The sequence below is a fragment of the Somniosus microcephalus genome, chromosome 2 (assembly GCF_052327205.1).
Source record: "Somniosus microcephalus isolate GS21.2 chromosome 2, FLI_Smic_1.0, whole genome shotgun sequence".
Taxonomy (NCBI): domain Eukaryota; kingdom Metazoa; phylum Chordata; class Chondrichthyes; order Squaliformes; family Somniosidae; genus Somniosus; species Somniosus microcephalus.
In genome coordinates, this window is record NC_140988.1 from 5,268,157 (window position 1) to 5,292,850 (window position 24,694).

Sequence of the window (24,694 nt, forward strand, 5' to 3'; positions counted from 1 at the left end):
AACCAGAATGTATCACTTTTAATGACAATATTTCCGGGGGAGTTTGAATTCTCTGGAAATGCAACACCAATTCTGTGCCTCCAACATTCGCACTTCCCCTTTAAGAACTTCGCGGACCTAAGTTTTCTTTTCCAGTAACAAGTGAATTGCAATGTGTTGTTCACCTCAGCTTAAATTACAATTGGGAGTACTGGACCTGTTTACACAAGTCAGCACCTTATAATCACAGCCAGGCTTGAAGTGCCAAACTTTTATGTTTTTTTTTTAAAACTTTGGAACTTTTGACCAGTTACTTTTCCTGCTAGTTTTGCAGGTTAACCCGGGCAGCACTGTGGCCAGTGTTGTGGGGACATTCAGACAACTCATTCCATTGTGTTGGATTGCTGGTTGCCTAGTGATAGAGAGAGAGAGAGCAAGAGAGAGAGGGGTGGGGGAATCTCTGTAACATTATACAGAGACACTGCCAGCAATTGGAATTTGCAGCACTGCCCTGGGGCAGTATTTATTTATTATTTATTTATATAAAAATGAGATGACCGTTTGCAACAAGTCTCTGCAAAAAGTAAAGTCAATGACGCATGCGCCCAGCCAGCTTGCAGTTGTGTGGAGCAGACATGAAGGAACGGTCTGACTATCGGGGGTGAGCAGCCCGAGTGAGTGGAGTCTGCGAGAGATTAACAACAACACCCAGTTCCCTTGTACAGGCGGACGAGGAGAGAGAGAGAGAGAGAGAGAGAGACACACCTGGGTCTGGTCCTTTAGTTCAACCGAATTGAGCGGCTGGAGCTGGCGAGAGACACCGAGCGCTGGGGCCAGGCTGCAGAGCGGAGCTCCTGTTCAATCAAACCCTGCAACCATGAGGAGGTGGCGGTGGGACTGCACATTGACTGTCCTCCTAGCAACAGGTGAGCGGGCTTTAGAGCAACAGGTAAACTCCGTTTAAAGGGCACAGGTGAGCGGGCTTTCGAGCAACAGGTAAACTCCGTTTAAAGGGCACAGGTGAGCGGGCTTTAGAGCAACAGGTAGGGCACAGGTGCGCGGGGTTTAACGGGCACAGGTATGCAAGATTTAAAGGCAACAGGTATGCAAGATTTAAAGGCAACAGGTATGCAAGATTTAAAGGGCAACAAGTATGCAAGTTTTAACGGCAACAAGTATGCAAGTTTTAATGGCAACAGGTATGCAAGATTTAAAGGCAACAGGTATGCAAGATTTAAAGGGCACAGGTATGCAAGATTTAACGGCAACAAGTATGCAAGTTTTAACGGCAACAAGTATGCAAGTTTTAATGGCAACAGGTATGCAAGATTTAAAGGGCACAGGTATGCGGAGTTTAAAGGGCACAGGTATGCGGGGTTTAAAGGGCACAGGTATGCGGGGTTTAAAGGGCACAGGTGAGCGGGAATTAAAGGGCATCAGGTGAGCGGGGTTTAAAGGGCATCAAGTGAGCGGGTTTTAAAGGGCATCAGGTGAGCGGGGTTTAAAGGGCACAGGTGAGCGGGGTTTAAAGGGCACAGGTGAGTGGGATTTAAAGGGCACAGGTGAGCGGGGTTTAAAGGGCACAGGTGAGCGGGGTTTAAAGGCACCCCATGGGGCTGGAGGCCTCTTCCTCACTATTGCAAGAACAGTCTGGCTAAATTCAGGATCAAAAAGATTCGAGCGTGGATTGCTGGATGAATTTTAAGCAGCAGTTAGCTCTCGAGGGGACTGGCGGCGAGGAGATGTGGGGCGAGGACAAAGTGCTCTATTGCCCGAGTGTGCCACCTGTTTCTGCGATTGTTTAGCTGCAGCGAGTCCTGATTCTTTAATGTAACGCTAACCCCTGGAGCCATACATTTCCTATTCTGACAGCCACAAACAGGCCCAGGCGTGACCCATTTCAGGGCTTATGAACAAAGGTTGACACTCGGCACCTAGCTGCGAAACTGCTACCTTAGTACAGGTTACCGTTCATTAACATTTCACATTTCTAACCAATTAGCAATTTAAAAACAATTTTTCAAGAAAACTTCTGGTCTATTCTGATCATCTGTTGCCATGACTATGAAAAGTAGAGATAGAAGAAAGATTTGCATTTATGTCGAGTCTTTCATGTCCTCAAGATATCCAAAGCATTTCATAACCGATGAAATATTTGTTTTGAAGTGTAGTCACTGTTGTAGTGTAGGAAACGCGGCAGCCAATTTGTGCATAGCAAGCTCCCACAAACCAGATAATCTGTTAGTGATATTGGTTGAGCTTTAATTATTGTTCAGGACGCTCCCCTGCTCCTCTTCGAAATAGTTCCATGGGAAATTTTACGTCTACCTGAGAGGGCAGACGGGGCCTCGGTTTAACGTCTCATCCCAAAGACGGCACCTCTGACAGTGTGGCACTCCCTCAGCACTGCACTGGGAGTGTCAGCCTGGACTTTGTGCTCAAGTCTCTGGAGTGGGACTCGAACCCACAACCCTCTGACTCAGAGGCGAGGGTGCTGCCCACTGAGCTAAAGCTGACACGACAAGATGTGAGGTTATAGGGTAAATTCACCAATACTGTGCTCCCAGCAGGGAGTCTTAGTCAGAGATGTGTTACAACACTATAGCCTGATTCTCCCTCACTCGTACCACGACGCTGAGGTTACATGATCAACAAATTTGTCTTTTTATATCGCAAAGAAGTTAATTGGCGCATTTATCTAATCCTTCCATGGAAATCTACAATTCCCCGCCCCTCCAATCACAGCACATGACTGTGTCTTGATTGATTTCTTTACCTCTCTGTCCTACCAAGAAAGCCATTCAAGTTATTGATCAGTGTGTGTGGGGAAGTGCTTCCGGAGAGTTGTCCTGAACTTGTCTTTTGCTGGTGTCTACCTGTGCACCTCCATCCCTTCCGTTTACATTCATGGTTTAACTTAAAGTAGCCTTCTGGATGTACCCTTTTCTGTTCTGTTTCCTACCTTGCGTACTTCAATAAGGTCCCCTTATTTGCCTCCTTTCACCGCCAATGACTCCTAACTTCTCTTGTTTTTTTCCTCATAAATCAACAACAACTTGCATTTGTATAGCACCTTTAACAGAGTAAAACGTCCCAAGGCGCTTCACCAGGAGCGATTATCAGACAAAATTCGACACCGGGCCACATAACGAGATATTGGGACAGGTGAGAGGCAGGTTTTAAGGAGGGTCTTAAAGGAGGAGAGAGAGGCGGAGAGGTTTAGGGAGGGAATTCCAGAGCTTGGGGCCCAGGCGGCTGAAGGCACGGCCGCCAATGGTGGAGCGATTAAAATCGGGGATGTACAGGAGACCAGAATTGTAGGAGCGCAGAGATCTCGGGGGGTTGTAGAGCTGGAGGAGGTTACAGAGATAAGGAGGGCGAGGCCATGGAGGGCCCTCTTGACTTAAAAACCTTACTCGTGGCTCTTCTCTGTACTGCCAAACGGGCTTAAATGTTTTTCTTGCCACTTGATGATCAGCAGTGAATGCAGTGCTCCAAATGTAGTTTGAAGAGCGCACGGTACAGTTTCAGCATGGCTGCCTCAGACTTGTGCTCTTCTGATTTGACACTATAGCTCAGATTTATGAGATTGCTACTCAAGAATGCCTGCACATGCTAAATATTGAGTTTACTATTATTCTCCTGTCTCTCTTGGCCTCTCTCCAAGGTAGTTCACCACCATACATGGAGTTGGCATGTCTCCCATTCATTCTTGCCATGTGCAGCACTTCTTCCTATTGACTTTCACCTGCCCACTTGCAAATTTGGTTTGGCTCCTTCTGTAGTTTCTTCATTGCTTCATCAGCATCAACTTCAGTTACAGGGAGAGACTGGAAAGGCTGGGATTGTTCTCCTTGGAGCAGGGAAGATTAAGGGGCGGTTTAATAGAGGTGTTCAAAATGATGAAGGGTTGTGTAGCAAGCGGCCTTTCATGGAGAACTTTTATCAGAATCTTCTGAAAGTTTAAGACCACCACCATTTTTGGGTTTCCCGGTGTCAACTTGGAATTACATTTCAAAAGGTCAAAGGAGTTGGGACGTAGGAACGTGGAAACATGAGGAGGCCATTCAGCCCCTCGAGTCTGTTCCGCCATTCAGTTAGATCGTGGCTGACCTGTATCTTAACTCCATCTATCCGCCTTGGTTCCGTAACCCTTAATACCCTTACCTAACAAATCTCAGCTTTGAAATTTTCAATTGTCCCCCGGCCTCAACAGCTTTTTGGGGGAGAGAGTTCCAGATTTCCACTCCCCTTTGTGTGAAGAAGTGCTTCCTGACATCACCCCTGAACAGCCTGGCTCTAATTTTAAGGTTATGCCCCCTTGTTCTGGACTCCCCCCACCAGAGGAAATAGTTTCTCTCTCTCGACCCGATCAACTCCTTTAATCATCTTAAACACCTCAATTCGATCACCCCTTAATCTTCTAAACTCGGAAAACAAGCCTTGTCCATGCAACCATAAGAAATAGGAGCAGGAGTTGGCCATACGGCCCCTCGAGCCTGCTCCGCCATTCAATAAGATCATGACTGATCTTCGACCTCAACTCCACTTTCCCGTCCGACCCCCATATCCCTCGATTCCCCTAGTGCCCTAAAATCTATCGATCTCTGTCTTGAATATACTCAACGACTGAGCATCCACAGCTCTCTGGAGTTCCCATTCTCTCCAAACCCCATTCCCCTCTTCCTGACATCTATTCCCCCTCTCTCTGACCACATCACCCTTTCCCTGACCCCCATTTTCCCTCATTGAGCCTGTGTTGACCTTCATTTCCAAGGTTATTTTTATTCAGTCTATCTGCGGTCCTGTGGTGTTGCTCACAGATTGTCTGCGGTCTCGAGTGCATTGTGATGTCTTTCTGCTGGGAAATGGAGCGCGGGATGGGACAGCGAGTGGAACCTCGTGAGGGTGGGGCCCTCGATGGGCGTGTATAGAAATTTAAAATTAAAACCACTCGAGCGCAAGAGAAGTAACAAACGCAAGACAACTCATTTGAGTTTATTCAGTGAAGTTTGTAGATAGCACACACTGCAGCCACGGTACGCCAGTGGCAGATGTTTAGGCTAGGGGATGAGTTGCTGATCAAGTGGATTTGCTTTGTCTTGGATGAGGTCAAGCTTCTGGAGTGTTGTTGCAGCTGCACCCATCCAGACACACCCTGACTTGATGGAGAGGCTTTAGGGAGTAAGGAGGTGAGTCACTCACTGCAGAATACCCAGCCTCTGACCTGCTCTAGTAAGCACCGTATTTATGTGGCTGGTCCAGTTGAGTTTCTAGACAATGGTGACCTCCCCAGGATGTTGATGGTGGGGGATTTGGCGATGGTAATGCTATTGGATGTCAAGGGGAGGTGGTTAGACTCGCTTGTTGGAGAGGGTCACTTGTGTGACGCAATTGTTACTTGTCAATTATCAACCCAAGCCTGAATGTTGCCCAGGTCTTGCTGCATATGGGCATGGACTACTTCATTATCTGAACAATTGTGAATGGAACTGAACTCTGTGCAATCATCAGCGAACAGCCCCACTTCTGACCTTAAGGGAAGGTCATTGAAGCAGCTGAAGATGGTTGGGCCAAGGACACTGCCCTGAGGAACTCCGGTAAGGGCTAGGATGATTGCCTCCAACAACCACAGCCGTCTTCCTTTGTGCAAGGCATGACACCAGCCACTGGAGAGTTTTCACCCGATTCCCATGCATTGACTTCAGTTTTACTCGGTCGAATGCTGTCTCAATGTCAAGGACAGTCACTTTTACCTCCCCTCTGGAATTCAGCTCTTGTTGCAATGTTTGTTCCAAGGCTGTAATGAGGGCTGGAGCCAAGTGGTCCTGGCGAAACCCAAACTGAGCAACGGTAAACAGGTTATTCGTAACTAAGTGGCGCTTGATGGAAACTTTGACAACTCCTTCAATCATTTTTTTTTTACAAAGCTGGGTGAGAATGTAAGTTGTGAGGAGGATGCAAGCAGGCTTCAAGGGGATATAGACAGGCTAAGTGAGTGGGCAAGAACATGGCAAATGGAATATAATGTGGAGAAATGTGAAGTTATAGAAACATGGAGCAGGCCATTCGGCCCCTCGAGCCTGCTCCGCCATTCAATGAGATCATGGCTGATCATCCAAATTCAGTACCCTGTCCCTGCCTTCTCCCCATATCCCTTGATCCCTTTAGCCTTAAGAAATATATCTAACTCCTTCTTGAATATATTTAATGAATTGGCCTCAACTGCCTTCTGTGGTAGAGAATTCCACAGGTTCACCACTCTCTGGGTGAAGAAATTCCTCCTCATCTCTGTCCTAAATGGCTTACCCCTTATCCTTAGACTGTGACCCCTGGTTCTGGACTCCCCGCCATCAGGAACATCCTTCCTGCATCTAGTCTGTCCAGTCCTGTTAGAATTTTTAAAGTTTCAATGAGATCCCCTCTCATTCTTCTAAACTCCAGCAAGTATAAGCCCAATCGACCCAGTCTCTCCTCATATGTCATTCCTGCCATCCCAGGTATCAGTCTGGTGAATCTTCACTGCACTCCCTCCATGGCAAGAACATCCTTCCTCAGATAAAGTAACCAAAACTGCACACAATACTCGAGATGTGGTCTCACCAAGGCCCTGTACAACTGCAGCAAGACATCCTTGCTCCTGTACTCGAATCCTCTCACTTTGAAGGCCAACATACCATTTGCCTTCTTAACCGCCTGCTGCACCTGCATGCTTACCTTCAGCGACTGGTGCACAAAGACACCCAGGTCTCGTCGCACTTCCCCTTCTCCCAATCTATTGCCGTTCAGATAATAATCTGCCTTCCTGTTTTTACCACCGAAGTGGATAACCTCGCATTTATCCACATCCCAACCTGTCCAAATCACACTGGAGTTTCTTGGCATCCTCCTCACAACACACACGCCCACCCAGCTTTGTGTCGTCTGCAAACTTGGAGATATTACATCTAGTTCCCTCGTCTAGATCATTAATATATATTGTGAATAGCTGGGGTCCTAGGACCAATCCCTGCGGTACCCCACTAGTCACTGCCTGCCACTCGGAAAAAGACCCGTTTATTCCAACTCTTTGCTTCCTGTCTGCCAACCAGTTGTCTATCCAAGTCAGTACCTTGCCCCCAATCCCATGTGCCTTAACTTTACACGCTAATCTCTTTTATGCGGGACCTTATCGAAAGCCTTCTGAAAGTCCAAATACACCACATCCACTGGTTCTCCCTTATCCACTTTGGTAGGAAAAATAGAAAAGCAGAGTATTTTTTAAATGGTGAGAGATTGGGAAATGTTGGTGTTCAGAGGGACCTGGGTGTCCTTGTACACAAATCACTGAAAGTTAACATGCAGGTACAGCAAGCAATTAGGAAAGCAAATGGTATGTTGGCCTTTATTACAAGAGGATTTGAGTACAAGAGTAAAGACATCTTACTGCAATTATATAGGGCCCTGGTGAGACCACACCTGGAGTATTGTGTACAGTTTTGGTCTTCTTACCTAAGGAAGGATATACTTGCCATAGAGGGAGTGCAACGAAGGTTCACCAGATTGATTCCTGGGATGGGGGGATTGTCCTATGAGGAGAGATTGAGTAGACTAGGCCTATATTCTCTAGAGTTTAGAAGAATGAGAGGTGATCTCATTGAAACATTCAAAATTCTTAGAGCTTGACTGGGAGGATGTTTCCCCTGGCTGGAGAGTCTAGAACCAGGGGTCACAGTCTCAGAATAAGGGATCGGCCATTTAGGACTGAGATGAGGAGAAATTTCTTCACTCAGAGGGTGGTGAATCTTTGGAATTCTCTACCCCAGAGGGCTGTGGAGGCTCAGTCATTGAGTATATTCAAGACAGAGATCGATATATTTTTGAATATTAAGGGAATCAAGGGATATGGGGATAGTGCAGGAAAGTGGAGTTGAGGTAGAAGATCAGCCATGATCTTATTGAATGGCGGAGCAGGCTCGAGGGGCCGAATGGCCGACTCCTGCTCCTATTTCTTATGTTCTTTTAATTATTCATTCATGGGATGTGGGCGTTGCTGGCAAGGCCAGCATTTATTGCCCATCCCTGATTGCCCTTGAGAAGGTGGTGATGAGCCGCTGCCTTGAACCGCTGCAGTCCGTGTGGTGAAGGTGCTCCCACAGTTCTGTTAGGGAGGGAGTTCCAGGATTTTGACCCAGCGACGATGAAGGAACGGCGATAAATGTCCAAGTAAGGATGATGTGTAACTTGGAAGTGGTGGTGTTCCCATGCGCCTGCTGCCCTTGTCCTACTAGCTGGTAGAGGTCGCGGGTTTGGGAGGTGTTGCCGAAGAAACCTTGGCGAGTTGCTGCAGTGCATCTTGTAGATGGTACACACTGCAGCCACGGTGCGCCGGTGGTGGAGGGAGTGAATGTTTAAGGCGGTGGAAGGGGTGCCAATCAAGCGGGCTGCTTTGTCCTGGATGGTGTCGAGCTTCTTGAGTGTTGTTGGAGCTGCACTCATCCAGGCAAGTGGATTGAGTGTAGTTTGATAGGGCATTAATTGGCCAGGTTGGATTTGTCCTGCTATTTGTGGACAGTACATACCTGGGCAATTTTCCACATTGTTGGGCAAATGCTGGTATTGTTGCTGTACTGGAACAGATTGGCTAGAGGCGCGGCTAGTTCTGGAGCACAAGTCTTCAGCACTACAGCCAGGATATTGTTGGGATTCTAAGCCTTTGCTGTATCCAGTGCACTCAGCCATTTATTGATGTCATGTGGAATTAATCGAATTGGCAGAAGACTTGCTTCTGTGATGGTGGGAAGCGTGCTGCTTCTGCTGTTTAGCATATGTTATCCTGTTGTCGCTCCACTCCTGTGGGGTGAGGGATATGCCAGGCCATGAGCTTACAGATTGTGGTTCAATACAATTCTGTTGCTGCTGATGGCCCACAGCGCTTCATGGATGCCCAGTTTTTAGCTGCTAGATCGGTTCTGAATCTAACTCACTTAGCACGGTGATCGTGCCACACAACACAATGGAGGGTGTCCTCAGTGTGAAAACGGCACTTCGTCTCCACGAGGACTGTACGGTGGTCACTCCTACTAATACTGTCATGGACAGATGCATCTGCGGCAGGTAGATTGGTGAGGACGAGGTCAAGTAGGTTATTTCTTTGTGTTGGTTCACCAACTGCCACAAACCCGGACTGGCAGATTATGTCCTTCAGGACTCGGCCAGCTCGGTCAGTCGTGGTGCTACCAAGTTATTCTTGGTGATGGACATTGAAGTCCCCCACCCAGAGTACATTCTGTGCCCTTGCTACCCTCAGTGCTTCTTCCAAGTGGTGTTCAACATGGAGGAGTACTGATTCATCAGCTGAGGGAGGGCAGTAGACAGTAATCACCAGGAGATGTCCTTGCCCATATTTGACCTGAAGCCTCGAGACTTTTTTGGAGCCTGGAATTAATGTTGAGCACTCCCAGGGCCACACATCCCTGATTGTATACCACTGTGCCCTACCTCTGGAGGGTCTGTCCTGCCGGTGGGACAGGACATACCCAGAGATGGTGACGGAGGATTTTGGGATGTTGACTGATGGGTATGATTCTAAGCATAACTATGTCGGGCTGTTGCATGGCTCGTCTGTGGGACAGCTCTCCCAACTTGGGCACAAGACCCCAGATGTTAGTGAGGAAAGAAAGACTTGCATTTCTATAGCGCCTTTCACGACCACTGGACGTCCCAAAGCGCTTTACAGCCAATGAAGTACTTTTGAAGTGGAGTCACTGTTGTAATGTGGGAAGTGTGGGCTATGCAGGGTCTGCCTTAGTCGTGTCCGAAACAGGCTATTCAGCCCAACTGGTTTATATAATCATAGAATGGCTACAGCACAGAAGGTGGACATTCGACCCGTCGAGCCTGTGCCAGTGTTTATGCTCCACATGAACCTCCTTCCACCTTACTTCATCTCACCCTATAAGCGTAACCTTCTATTCCCTTCTCCCTCATGTACTTATACACAGCTTTACACAGGATATATGGCACAGAAACAGGCCATTCGGCCCAACCAGTCCATGCTGCTGTTTATGCTCCACTCGAGCCTCCTCCCGTCTTTCCTCATCTAAATCTATCAGCGTAACCCTCGATTCCCTTCTCCCTCATCTGCTTGTCCAGCCTCCCCTTAAAGGCATCTATACTATTCGCTTCAACCACTCCCTGTGGCAGCGAGTTCCACATTCTCACCACTCTCTGGGTAAAGAAGTTTCTTCTGAATTCCCTATTGGATTTCTTGGTGACTATCTTATATTGATGGCCCCTAGTTTTGCTCTTCCCCACAAGTGGAAACATTCTCTCTGTATCCACTCTATCAAAACCTTTCATCATTTTAAAGACCTCTATTAGGTCACCCCTCAGCCTTCTTTTTTCAGGAGAAAAGAGACCCAGCCTGTTCATCCTTTCCTGATATGTACACCCTCGCATTTCTGGTATCATCCTTGTAAATCTTCTCTGCACCCTCTCCAGTGCCTCTATATCCTTTTTATAATGCTTATCTGGCTTTCTCTTAAATGCATCAATATGTTCTTCACAGCAGTTTGATATAACGGAGTGGTTTTGCGAGGCCACTTCGGAGGCCAGCCCGAGTCTCCCTTGATGTCGTGCACTGTGCGCCTGGGCCCTTTTAGCATGAGCCCTGACTGAATTTCTCCCTCCTCTAAACTCGGCCGATGCAGCCTCATTGTAATGTCTTGCAGCCCTGGCTGAGGTCCCAAACCCAATTAAACCAGAGACCTTCTGCTTGGTGCCACACAGCTCTTGACAACTCGATCGCCCGCTGGAATCTGACTGTGTGATTCCATCTGGTCAACAAGAGCAGCCTCTTTGTGATTTTTATTTTTTAACAATTGCGGTTTCATCTCATTTGTGTATAATACATTTAAAATGTAAACTTTTAAGATAGAAGTTCGTTTTTCTATGAAAAGTTACTTTAAATGTGTAACGAGGAGACTTTTCATTTAAAAGAACTTTGTAGGTAGGAGGACACTGAGGAATATTCATTAAGGAAGACTGGAACAATGTGACCTCCCTACAGAGTGAGAATCCAAGTTAAATTTATGACTTTGACATAAATGAGATGGAAGTCCGAGAACAAATAAATTCACAGGGATAGCTGGTATTTGAGCTTATAAACTGGAGCTCATCCAAAACTCTGCTGCCCGTGTCCTAACTCACACCGAGCCCCGTTCACCCATCGCCCCCTGTGCTCACTGCCCCGTGTCCTAACTCGCACCGAGTCCCGTTCACCCATCGTCCCCTGTGCTCACTGCCCCGTGTCCTAACTCACACCCAGTCCCGTTCACCCATCACCCCCTGTGCTCACTGCCCCGTGTCCTAACTCACACCGAGCCCCGTTCACCCATCGCCCCCTGTGCTCACTGCCCCGTGTCCTAACTCACACCCAGTCCCGTTCACCCATCACCTTCTGTGCTCACTGCCCCGTGTCCAAACTCGCACTCAGTCCCGTTCACCCATCACCCCCTGTGCTCACTGCCCCGTGTCCTAACTCGCACCCAGTCCCGTTCACCCATCACCCCCTGTGCTCACTGCCCCGTGTCCTAACTCACACCCAGTCCCGTTCACCCATCACCCCCTGTGCTCACTGCCCCGTGTCCTAACTCACACCCAGTCCCGTTCACCCATCACGCCCTGTGCTCACTGCCCCGTGTCCTAACTCGCACCGAGTCCCGTTCACCCATCACCCTCTGTGCTCACTGCCCCGTGTCCTAACTCACACCCAGTCCCGTTCACCCATCACCCCCTGTGCTCACTGCCCCGTGTCCTAACTCACACCCAGTCCCGTTCACCCATCACCCCCTGTGCTCACTGCCCCGTGTCCTAACTCGCACCCAGTCCCGTTCACCCATCACCCCCTGTGCTCACTGCCCCGTGTCCTAACTCACACCCAGTCCCGTTCACCCATCACCCCCTGTGCTCACTGCCCCGTGTCCTAACTCACACCCAGTCCTGTTCACCCATCGCCCCCTGTGCTCACTGCCCCGTGTCCTAACTCACACCCAGTCCCGTTCACCCATCGCCCCCTGTGCTCACTGCCCCGTGTCCTAACTCACACCCAGCCCCGTTCACCCATCACCCCCTGTGCTCACTGCCCCGTGTCCTAACTCACACCCAGTCCCGTTCACCCATCACCCCGTGCTCACTGACCCGTGTCCTAACTCACACCCAGTCCCGTTCACCCATCACCCCCTGTGCTCACTGCCCCGTGTCCTAACTCACACCCAGTCCCGTTCACCCATCACCCCGTGCTCACTGACCCGTGTCCTAACTCACACCCAGTCCCATTCACCCATCACCCCCTGTGCTCACTGCCCCGTGTCCTAACTCACACCCAGTCCCGTTCACCCATCACCCCCTGTGCTCGCTGCCCCGTGTCCTAACTCACACCCAGTCCCGTTCACCCATCACCCCCTGTGCTCACTGCCCCGTGTCCTAACTCACACACAGTCCCTTTCACCCATCACCCCCTGTGCTCACTGCCCCGTGTCCTAACTCACACCCAGTCCCGTTCACCCATCACCCCCTGTGCTCACTGCCCCGTGTCCTAACTCACACCCAGTCCCGTTCACCCATCACCCCCTGTGCTCGCTGCCCCGTGTCCTAACTCACACCCAGTCCCGTTCACCCATCACCCCCTGTGCTCACTGCCCCGTGTCCTAACTCACACACAGTCCCTTTCACCCATCACCCCCTGTGCTCACTGCCCCGTGTCCTAACTCACACCCAGTCCCGTTCACCCATCACCCCCTGTGCTCACTGCCCCGTGTCCTAACTCACACCCAGTCCCGTTCACCCATCACCCCCTGTGCTCACTGCCCCGTGTCCTAACTCACACCCAGTCCTGTTCACCCATCACCCCCTGTGCTCACTGCCCCGTGTCCTAACTCACACCCAGTCCCGTTCACCCATCACCCCCTGTGCTCACTGCCCCGTGTCCTAACTCACACCCAGTCCCGTTCACCCATCACCCCCTGTGCTCACTGCCCCGTGTCCTAACTCACACCCAGTCCCGTTCACCCATCACCCCGTGCTCACTGCCCCGTGTCCTAACTCACACCCAGTCCCGTTCACCCATCACCCCCTGTGCTCACTGACCTACATTGGCTGCCGGTCCGACAACACCTCGGTTTTAAAATTCTCATCCTTGTTTTCAAATCCCTCCATGGCCTCGCCCCTCTCCCTATCTCTAACCTCCTCCAGCCCTACAACCCCCCGAGATCTCTGCGCTCCTCCAATTCTGGCCTCTTGAGCATCCCCAATTTTCATCGCTCCACCATTGGCGGCCATGCCTTCAGCTGCCTGGGCCCCGAGCTCTGGAATTCCCTCCCTAAACCTCTCCGCCTCTCTCTCCTCCTTTTAAGACGCTCCTTAAAACTGACCTCTCTTTGACCAGGCTTTTGGTCACCTGTCCTAATATCTCCCTATGTGGCTCGGTGTCAAATTCTGTCTCCTGTGATGCACCGTGGGACGTTTTACTAAGTTAAAGACGCATTGTTATATTTATCCCTGAATACTAAGAGAGGCAAGGCATAAGATTTATGAGACATTAATTGTCATTATGAGGGAAGTAAATGAACACAACAGGATTCAAAATGGGCTAACGTACACAAATTTTCAAAAAGCATGACTATATCGACCCATGAAACCACAGACGTACCAGTCTTGCATCTATAATGCAAACAATTATTAATAAATTTGAGGATTACCTGTGTGATTATCGAGCACACAGAGCCTGACATGGATTCAGAATGGGTAGATCTTAGCTGACTCGGCTTCTTGACATTTTTGAGGAAGTGGCACAGGAACAGGAGGAGGCCATTCGGCCCGTCGAACCCGTTACACAGGAACAGGAGGAGGCCATTCAGCCCCTCGAGCCTATTACACAGGAACAGGAGGAGGCCAGTCAGCCCCTCGAGCCTATTACACAGGAACAGGAGGAGGCCATTCAGCCCCTCGAGCCTATTACACAGGAACAGGAGGAGGCCATTCAGCCCCTCGAGCCCGTTGCACAGGAACAGGAGGGGGCCATTCAGCCCCTTGAGCCTGTTCCGCCATTCAATCAGATCGCGGTTGATCTGTATCTTAAATCCATCTACCCGCCTTGGTTCCATAACCCTTAATACCCTCTCCTAACAAATCGATCAATCTCAGTTTTGCCATTTTCAATTGACCCCCCCAGCCTCAACAGCTTTTTGGGGGAAGAGAGTTCCAGATTTCCACTCCCCTTTGTGTGAAGAAGTGCTTCCTGACATCACCCCTGAACGGCCTGGCTCTAATTTTAAGGTTCTGCCCCCTTGTTCTGGACTCCCCCCCCCCCCCCCCCCCCCCCCCCCCACCAGAGGAAATAGTTTCTCTCTCTCTACCCGATCAACTCCTTTAATCATCTTAAACACCTCGATTAGATCACCCCTTAATCTTAGTAGAAGTGGACAGGGGACAGCCCTATGATATGGTTGTGCTTTCCCGAAAAGTACTTGTAAAATAGTCTGTACTAAAGGGTAAACGGTGTTAATTGGCCTTTTATGCTCACCATTGATATCGCGCTATATTTTGGCGCAAATTTCTGGAACGTCAATCTGATAGGATTGGGTCGATTGGGCTTATATTCACTAGAGTTTAGAAGAATGAGAGGGGATCTCATTGAAACTTATAAAATTCTAACAGGACTGGACAGACTAGATGCAGGAAGGATGTTCCCGATGGCGGGGGAGTCCAGAACCAGGGGTCACAGTCTAAGGATAAGGGGTAAGCCATTTAGGACTGAAATGAGGAGGAATTTCTTCACCCAGAGAGTGGTGAACCTGTGGAATTCTCTACCACAGAGGGCAGTGGAGGCCAATTCATTAAATATATTCAAGAAGGAGTTGGATATATTTCTTAAGGCTAAAGGGATATGGGGAGAAGGCAGGGACAGGGTACTGAATTTGGATGATCAGCCATGATCTCATTAAATGGCGGAGCAGGCTCGAGGGGCCGAATGGCCGACTCCTGCTCCTATCTTCTATGTTTCTATGATAACGGCGTATCTGGGGACTTGTGAACATCGCGCCCAATGGTCTAGCTCCTTGACCGATGAAAGAAAAGGATAGAGAACGAAACCGAGTAAGAGAAGGAGAAAGGAAATGGGGCGAATTAGAGACAGAGAGGGAAAGAAAGGATGAAGAGACAGAAAGGAAAAGTAAGAAATAAATTGAGAAGAACAAGCAGAAGGAGAGGACATTGTGACCCAGTAGTGTTTGGGAATTGTTGTATTGGTCTTTGAGAAGTTAATGAGTGACAAGCAGGGTAGGTGTGTGAAATGAACGAAACATTCTTGACCCAGGATGTATAGAACCAGCAGACCATCCACCGTGATCAGGAGCAATGGAACGCCCAATGGGAACGCCATTGCACTGCTTTCATGGGAACGTAGGAATTGCGGGACAGAAAAAGTCCATCTAATTCACCCTCTACCACCCTGGGAGTCCCACAATCCAACAATAATGGGGTTGTTGACGAATCCCAGCGATCAATCTCTATCAATGAGTCTACAACAGACCCAGACACGAGGTGAGGGAAACCCCCAGTGGTGGAGAGCTTTGGGAACCAGAGGTCCAGAGTCACCTGTTCCTCCCGAGCGCGCTACACTCCCCACACGTCATGGCTCAAATTACTCGTATACTCCATCCCAAAATGTTATTTTCTGAAAGAAATCGATCTAATTTGCATGTCTGGATGTGGAAACTGCTTTGTATCCTGAAAATTATTGCCTTTTGACACTAGCAGGTGTGTGGATGGCAAGACTGGTGGCAAGACAAAAAAAACCTTCTAGGAACAATTCTCTACCTGCTGGAGTGAGACTCCACAGCGTTCTTGGTCCCTTTCTGGGCCTCCAACGTTGAGTGTCATGTCAGGACCCTGAATCACGTCACTAATCGGGTCCTCTATGACATTAATTACCAGCATTAAATGGCTGAGGCGGGAATAATTCGTGTTAACATCGTACATCCAGCAATGACATGATCGCCGTTGAGTGCAATGTGGAGCCTCGTGGCGAGTTGGAACTTTGTCGCGACTAACGGCGCAGAATCGGAACTCGTGGCGTTTCTCTTTTTTTTTTACTCCTGGAGTTTTTTGTTTTACAAATTAGCAATGGCGAGCTCCGTTAATGCCTCGTTATAATCCCAGCAATTTCTGGCCCATCAGCGGAGCAGAGAGTAAGAACACGAGAACAATTCTCCTCTTTGTGTGATTGGTAATAATTAACTAGCTGTTGAACACCTAACCCAATCAACCATTGCTAATGTTCTGAATCTGAAGGTGAGGAGGGAGGTATGTTGTGGAAGAATGCAGTCCCAGGGAGACGGCGCAAGTATCTGAATCCTCCGCACGGTATTGCCATTTGTTGATGTATTGAAATACGGTGAGGGTTTCTGCTTTCCAGAGGGAGATAAGAGTGAGGGATAAATAAAAGTTCCCAATAGCTAGAGTTTGCATGTATAGTGTGGAAGAATACTGGCTTTAAGTATAATGGATACAGTTAAGTAGCACTCTCGCCTCTGCAGTCAGAAGGTCGTGGGTTCAAGTCCCACTCCAGAGACTTGAGCACAAAAATCTAGGCCGACACACCAGTGCAGAGCTGAGGGAGCGCCGCACTGTCGGAGGGGGCAGTACTGAGGGAGTGCCGCACTGCCGGAGGGGCAGTACTGAGGGAGTGCCGCACTGTCGGAGGGGCAGTACTGAGGGAGGGCCGCACTGTCGGAGGGGCAGTACTGAGGGAGCGCCGCACTGTCGGAGGGGCAGTACTGAGGGAGCGCCGCACTGTTGGGAGTGCTGCATCTTTCGAATGATGCGTTAAACCGAGGCCCCGTCTGCCCTCTCGGATAGACCTAAAGATGGCACTATTTCAAAGAAGAGCAGGGGAGTTCTCCCCGGTGTCCTGGGGCCAATATTTATCCCTCAACCAACATCACTATAAACAGATGATCTGGTCATTATCACGTTGCTGGTTGTGGGAGCTTGCTGTGCGCAAATTGGCTGCCGCATTTCCTACATTACAACAGTGTCTACACTTCAAAAAGTACTTCATTGGCTGTAAAGCGCTTTGCGACGTTCATGACTTTTCTTCACACGAGGGTTGTTAAGATCTGGAATGCACTGTCTGAAAGGGTGGTGGATTCAGATTCTGTCGGAATTTTCAACATGCAATTGGATATGTACTTGAAGAGGACTGATTGGCAGGGTTATGGTGAAAAAGCTGTGGAGTGGGACTAAATTGGAGAGCTCTTTCAAAGAGCCGGCGCAGGCACGATGGGCCGAATGGCCAACATTTGTGCTGTAAGATTCTCTAGCTTTTGTAGGTTGGCATGTATATTCTTGCAATCAGTCAGATATGGGTGATTGCTAAAGTGATGTGTTATGTATGTCAATATGTCTTGTAAATAATTACATGGCAGTTTTAACAGTGTGCTTGAGGTTTATAGTTTGTAGTCTTGAGTATGCATGAATGACATTAGTATTGTTCCTGTATTCTCTGAAAAGTGTAGCCGAGTCTCATGGGAACACCACCACCTCCAAGTTCCCCTCCAAGTCACACACACAGAAACATAGAAACATAGAAGATAGGAGCAGGAGTAGGCCATTCGGCCCTTCGAGCCTGCTCCGCCATTTAATGAGATCATGGCTGATCATCCAAATTCAGTACCCTGTCCCTGCCTTCTCCCCATATCCCCATATCCCTTTAGCCTCAAGAAATATATCCAACTCTTTCTTGAATATATTTAATGAACTGGCCTCCACCGCCCTCTGTGGCAGAGAATTCCACAGGTTCACCACTCTCTGGGTGAAGAAATTCCTCCTCATTTCAGTCCTAAATGGCTTACCCCTTATCCTTAGACTATGACCCCTGGTTCTGGACTCCCCGGCCATCATAAACATCCTTCCTGCATCTAGTCTGTCCAGACCTGACAGAATTTTATAGGTTTCGATGAGATCCCCTCTCAATCTTCTAAACTCCAGTGAGTATAAGCCCAATCGACACAATCTCTCCTCATACATCATTCCTGCCATCCCAGGTATCAGCCTGGTGAATCTTCGCTGCACTCCCTCCATGGCAAGAACGTCCTTCCTCAGGTAAGGTGACCAAAACTGCACACAATACTCAAGGTGCGGTCTCACCAAGGCCCTGTACAACTGTAGCAAGACATCCTTGTTCCTGTACTCGAACCCTCTTGCTACGAAGGCCAACATACCATTTGCCTTCTTAACCGCCTGCTGCACCTGCATGCTTACCTTCAGCGACTGGTGCACAATAACACCCAGGTCTCTCTGCACTTCCCCTTCTCCCAATCTATTGCCATTCAAATAATAATCTGCCTTCCTGTTTTTGCCACCAAAGTGGATAACCTCACATTTATCCACGTTGTAGTGCATCCTAGGACCGATCCTTGCGGTACCCCACTAGTCACTGCCTGCCACTCGGAAAACGACCCGTTTATTCCAACTCATTGCTTTCTCTCCGCCAACCAGTTCTCTATCCAAGTCAATATCTTGCCCCCAATCCCATGTGCCTTAATTTTGTACGCTAATCTCTTATGTGGGACCTTATCGAAAGCCTTCTGAAAGCATCCTGACTTAGAAATACATCGCCGATCCTTCATCGTCGCTGGGTCAAAATCCTGGAACTCCCTCCCTAACAGCACTGTGGGAGTACCTTCACCACACGGACTGCAGCGGTTCAAGAAGGCGGCTCACCACCACCTTCTCGAGGGCAATTAGGGATGGGCAATAAATGCTGGCCTGCCAGCGACGCCCACATCCCAAGAATGAATGAAAAAAATTAATAAAAGCGCACAAACATGTACCAGTTCGGCCAAATGGCCTGTTTCTCTGCTTTTAAATTCGATGTAATTTTAACCTAAGCCTACCAGTTTGTATCTAGTTGGAAACTAAAATATGTATTTTACTTGCTTGGGTTTAGCCTGGTGTAATCGTGCAGCCGCTGATGTGAATTCTACCCGTACAATGGAAGCGGCTAAATATTTATGTGCACAAGGAGAGCAAATAAACTGCACAGGTAAGAAAATAAAGTCTGAAGGGTATTTTATGCAATGGAGTGTAACCGCTGCATTCTCTGTGATGTGGACAGATTTTACAAGTCCTTGATTATATTCCCTATATCCCTTGAATATAAAAGATTAAGGCGTGATCTAATTGAGATGTTTAAGGTGATTAATGGAGTTTGTAGGGTAGATAGAGAGAAACTATTTCCTCCGGTGGGAGATATTAGGACCTTGTGACCAAAAGCTTGGTCAAAGAGGTCGGTTTTCAGGAGCATCTTCAAGGAGGAGAGAGAGGCGGAGAGGTTTAGGAAGGGAATTCCAGAGCTTGGGGCCCAGGCAGCTGAAACCATGACCACTGATCGGGGATGTGCAAGAGGCCAGAATTGGAGGAGTGCAGATTTCTCGGAGGGTTGTAGGGCTGGAGGAGGTTACAGAGATAGGGAGGGGCGAGGAGGTCATGGAGGGATTTGAAAACAAGGATGAGAATTTTTGAAATTGAGGTGCTGCTTAACCGGGGGGCCAATGTAGGTCAGCGAGCCCAGGGGGTGATGGGTGAACGGGACTTGGAGCGAGTGAGGACACAGGCAGCAGAGTTTTGGATGAGCTGAAGTTTACGGAGGGAAGAGAAGCAAATGATCGTCGGGTCGAGCGTAAGGTCACGCTCAGTCGGAACACGTATCCCAGCAGTGCTGGTCTGCCCATCCAGTCGGGTCTTGGGAGTCTGATTTTGAAGAATGGATGTTTAAAATACATTGGGGTGAAATGTGAAACGGAGGGTGTCGCAGAATCGCATCGATGGCCCGTTATACACGCCATTCAATAGTCATCTCTACTGACATCAATAGTACTGAATATCGAGCGTGTGGTATAATCGGCAGTAAATGTGATTCCCCGTGTTCCCCGTCCCCCGCCCAGGTCCCATTTCACCCCCATTGTCTCTTTCACCCACCTGCGGGAGTGTCAGAAAGGCGATGGTTATTTTATGCTTTTGGTTTTGATCTGATATGTTGATGGGGTGAGATGAAGAGAGGTGGGAGGAGGCTGGTGTGGAGCGTTAACACCGGAACGGACCAGTTGGGCCGAATGGCCTGTTTCTGTGCTGTAGACTCAATGTAATCGGGCTGGTCTCCGCTCACTATGTGGTGTCAACACTCCCGTGCTGATCAGCAAACAGCCAGAAAGACAGTCCGAACACTTCATTGATTGATTGATTTAATTAATTGATTCATTCCTAATTGTTTTTAACAGCAAGATAACTGTTCGATAACTGTTTTGTTAATCACCTGTATTAAATAACAGCTGGTAATATGCCAGTGCCAGAATGCTTCCCGTTGATTATAGCAGTGACGCTGTGCTTGTTCGCTCACTGTGATTAAAGAGCCTCTGATGGAATCTTCCAGTTTCCCTCCCTCTAGCGAGAGCGGCAGAGTGTAGTTTGAAACCACTATCTTCATCCTCCAGGCGGTTCTCTTTACACTGATTCTACACCGAGAGAGAAATCACCGAGCAGTTTGCTAAACACCAGCAATGCTCAATGCAGCGTCTCCACAAGAAATAATTGCTGTGGTGTGAAGTTCGATGTAATTGTGTTTGTATCATTGCCTTTGGCTCATCTACAACAGCTCAGAAAACAAGTCGTTTAAAAACTGAGCTCTGGAAAATAAGGAATTGATTTACTCAATCTATATTTTGCGTAAAGCTCTATTTAATCAGCTGGTGACATTACACCTCACTTCACTCCAGCATTGCTGAAGAAACTCCACAATGATGAATCTTTGAACATTACCGAGGAGGAATAGTGATGTTCAGAGTAATAACTAGTGGCTTTAATCTTCACCAGTTTCCTTCTAAACCCATTCATTAAAATTAAAGGAATCCTTTTGATGTATTTTGACAGTGTAACCTGCTGTGTGTGAATCACCTGTAAATTATCACTCAAACTTGCTGTGATGGTTATGTCACAAACATTAACCCTTCACAGAATCACAGAAACCCCACAGTGCAGATAGAGGCCATTTCGGCTCATCGAGCCTGCACCGACACATATCCCACCCGATCCCTGTAACCCCTACACCAACACATATCCCACCCTATCCCTGTAACCCCTACACCAACACATATCCCACCCTATCCCTGTAACCCCACGTATTTAATCCCCCTAACACTAAGGGTCAATTTATCATAGCCAATCAACCTAACCCGCACATTTTTGGACTGTGGGAGGAAACCGGAGCACCCGGAGGAAACCCACGCAGACACAGGGAGAATGTCTGTGTGGAGTTTGCACAGTCACCCGAGGCCGGATTCGAACCCGGGTCCCTGGCGCTGTGAGGCAACAGTGCTAACCACTATGCCACCGTGCTGCCCCTTTAGCTATGGTTATTCTCTCCTCCGGTTTCCCCAGCCACCGATATTCCCCAAAACACCAGCAATAAACAGAAACACCCCAAAGGTGGAATAAAACCACGCCACAAACTCTATCGTAGTAAAATGAAAAATGAGGAACACGAACCCAGTCCAGACTCGCGTGATTAAAGTTCCCCCTCACTCCGGCTAGAAGGTCTCTTGTGAAATGAGTTGGGCAGTCTCGCCTCGTTTCCGAGCATTTGCAAGGCCACAGCACAAAGCTGCCGGTCATTTGAACTGTGTCGGCCATGGCTCAGTGGGCAGCACCCTCTCTCGCACCCCCGAGTCAGAAGGTTGTGGGTTCAAGTCCCACTCCAGAGACTTCAGCACAAAATCCAGGCTGACACTCCAGTGCAGTACTGAGGGAGTGCTGCACTGTCGGAGGGGCGGTACTGAGGGAGCGCCGCACTGTCGGAGGGGCAGTACTGAGGGAGCGCCGCACTGTCGGAGGGGCAGTAATGAGGGAGCGCCGCACCGTCAGAGGTGCCGTCTTTCAGATGAGATGTTAAACCGAGGCCTTGTCTGCTCTCTCAGGTGGATGTAAAAGATCCTATGACACTATTTCGAAGAAGAGCAGGGGGAGTTCTCCCCAGTGTCCTGGGGCCAATATTTATCACTCAACCAACATCACTAAAAACATATTGGGGGTTAAATGGATCGAGTAGCACCTGTTTATTTGGTTGCCGCACCGCCTCTGAAGGCACTAAAATGGCAGACAGGAAGTGCGCCACACGGCATATTGGAAAAGGACAAAGAGGCTTCCTTAACCCACACCCGAAGCAGGACATTGCATATGCAAATAAGGGGCCTAACAGCTGCCTCTGGTTCCTGCTGTAACTTTGGTTTGCCCTGAGGAAGCTGCTCGACTCCGGGGAAACCAGCAGTAAACACCACGTTAGTTTTAAAAAAAAATAAAAGTTCAGGACTTGCCGTGATCGCTGCCGCTTCCGGTCCTGAGATAGAAACATAGAAACATAGAAGATAGGAGCAGGAGTAGGCCATTCAGCCCCTCGAGCCTGCTCCGCCATTTAATGAGATCATGGCTGATCATCCGAATTCAGTACCCTGTCCCTGCTTTCTCCCCATATCCCTTGATCCCTTTAGCCTTAAGAAATATATCGAACTCCTTCTTGAATATATTTAATGAATTGGCCTCCACTGTCTTCTGTGGTAGAGAATTCCACAGGTTCACCACTCTCTGGGTGAAGAAATTCCTCCTCATCCCTGTCCTAAATGGCTTACCCTTTATCCTTAGACTGTGACCCCTGGTTCTGGACTCCCCCGACCATCGGGAACATCCTTCCTGCATCCAGTCTCTCCAGTCCTGTTAGAATTTTACAAGTTTCGATGAGATCCCCTCTCATTCATCTAAACTCCAGCGAGTATAAGCCCAATCGACATAATCTCTCCTCATACGTCATTCCTGCCATCCCAGGTATCAGCCTGGTGAATCTTCGCTGCACTCCTTCCATGGCAAGAACATCCTTCCTCAGATAAGGCGACCAAAACTGCACACAATACTCAAGGTGTGGCCTCACCAAGGCCCTGTACAACTGCAGCAAGACATCCTTGCTCCTGTACTCGAATCCTCTCGCTACGAAGGCCAACATACCATTTGCCTTCTTAACCGCCTGCTGCACCTGCAGATCTCCGACATGAGGCTTCCTGACCCCAAACCCCAGCACCGCCCGCTCCCCCACTGCCCCCGACAGCACTCCCAAGACCTGCGAGCTCCCTAACCGATTTCCACCCCCCCCCCCCGCCCCCCCGCCATGAACCCTGATCACAGACCCCCAGGCCCACTGCTTCCTCCTCCATACCCCCCCCCCCCCCTCACCATCCAACCCGAGCAGTCACCTGGAGGCTGGAGTGCGAACCTGTGCAGCCTCCTCCCGCAGTGCCAGCTACAGCACGATGAGGTGCGAGGCCCACAATCCGGACTCCTCGGACCTCGCCGTTTCAGCGGGGGTGAGGCTCCCACAAATGGCCGCTCCTGAATTTATCTCCCACCTCCTCCATTATCATTAAGGAAAGACTTGCATTCCTAGAGCGCCTTTCACCACCTCAGGACATCCCCAAAGCGCTCTACAGCCAATGAAGTACTTTTGAAATGTAGTCACTGTTGCAATGTACACATTGCTGTTTGTGGGAGCTTGCTGTGCGCAGATTGGCTGCCCCATTTCTTATATTACGAGAGCGACTACGCTTCAAAAAGTACTTCATTGGCTGTAAAGCGCTTTGGGATGACCTGAGGTGGTGAAAGGCGCTGGAGAAATCCAAATTTTTCTTTTTTTTTACATAAGTTTGCAGAGACCATAAGGATGGCTGGGTGTGGGAAATGCAAAGCCTGATGTTGGTGCAGCAATGGCTGGGGTAAAGGCACGCCGTGGCACGAGAGTACAGCTACTTTTAAAATTCTTTTTATTCATTCATGGGATGTGGGCCCATCCCTAATCGCCCCTTGAGAAGGTGGTGGTGAGCCGCCTTCTTGAACCGCTGCAGTCCATGTGGTGAAGGTACTCCCACAGTGCTGTTAGGGAGGGAGTTCCAGGATTTTGACCCAGTGACGATGAAGGAACGTCCGATATATTTCTAAGTCAGGATGGTGTGTGACTTGGAGGGGAACTTGGAGGTGGTGGTGTTCCTATGCGCCTGCTGCCCTTGTCCTTCTAGGTGGAAGAGGTCGCGGGTTTGGGAGGTGCTGCCGAAGAAGCCTTGGCGAGTTGCTGCTGCCTCTAGTTTGTGCTAATCTTAACCTGGGTGTGTTTGATACTGATGCCTGGAGCCAAAAAGAGGAAAAGTCTCCATTTACAACACGGACATCCCTGACTTAGAACACACACAAAATCAGAAGAAGAAAAAATAAAATTGTTGTACATTTTCATGTCTGGATTCGGGTGCTACAGTTAGAATCTCCTGCTCGAATCTTTTAGTTTATGATCTTCTCTGAAATTGTACTTACTGCCTTGTAATAATAACAACTTGTATTTATATAGCGCCTTTAATGTAGTAAAACGTCCCAAGGCTTTTCACAGGAGCGATTATCAAACAAAACTTGACACCGAGCCACATAAGGAGACATTGGTACAGATACAGATACCCAAGAGCTGGGTCAAAGAGGTCGGTTTTAAGGAGTGTCTTAAAAGGGGAAAGGAGAAGCCAGAGAGGTTTAGGGAGGGAATTCCAGAGCTTAGGGCCTCGGCAGCTGAAGGCACGGCCACCAATGGTGGAGCGAT

At 48.9% G+C, this 24,694-nt stretch overlaps 1 protein-coding gene across 2 annotated transcripts in view; it reads left to right on the top strand.

The window, feature by feature from the left end:
- The first annotated feature begins 234 nt into the window (after window positions 1-234).
- btc (betacellulin, epidermal growth factor family member) overlaps window positions 235-24,694 on the top strand; it is a 64,950-nt gene continuing 40,490 nt past the window's right edge. The window contains exons 1-2 of one of the 2 annotated variants that reach the window (XM_086006033.1): window positions 235-905; window positions 18,971-19,066. In XM_086006033.1, coding sequence (XP_085862159.1) covers window positions 857-905; window positions 18,971-19,066 — 145 coding nt within the window. In that variant the 5' untranslated portion in view covers window positions 235-856. The remainder of the gene's footprint in view (window positions 906-18,970; window positions 19,067-24,694) is intronic. The other variant, XM_086006028.1, reaches the window with a different exon arrangement.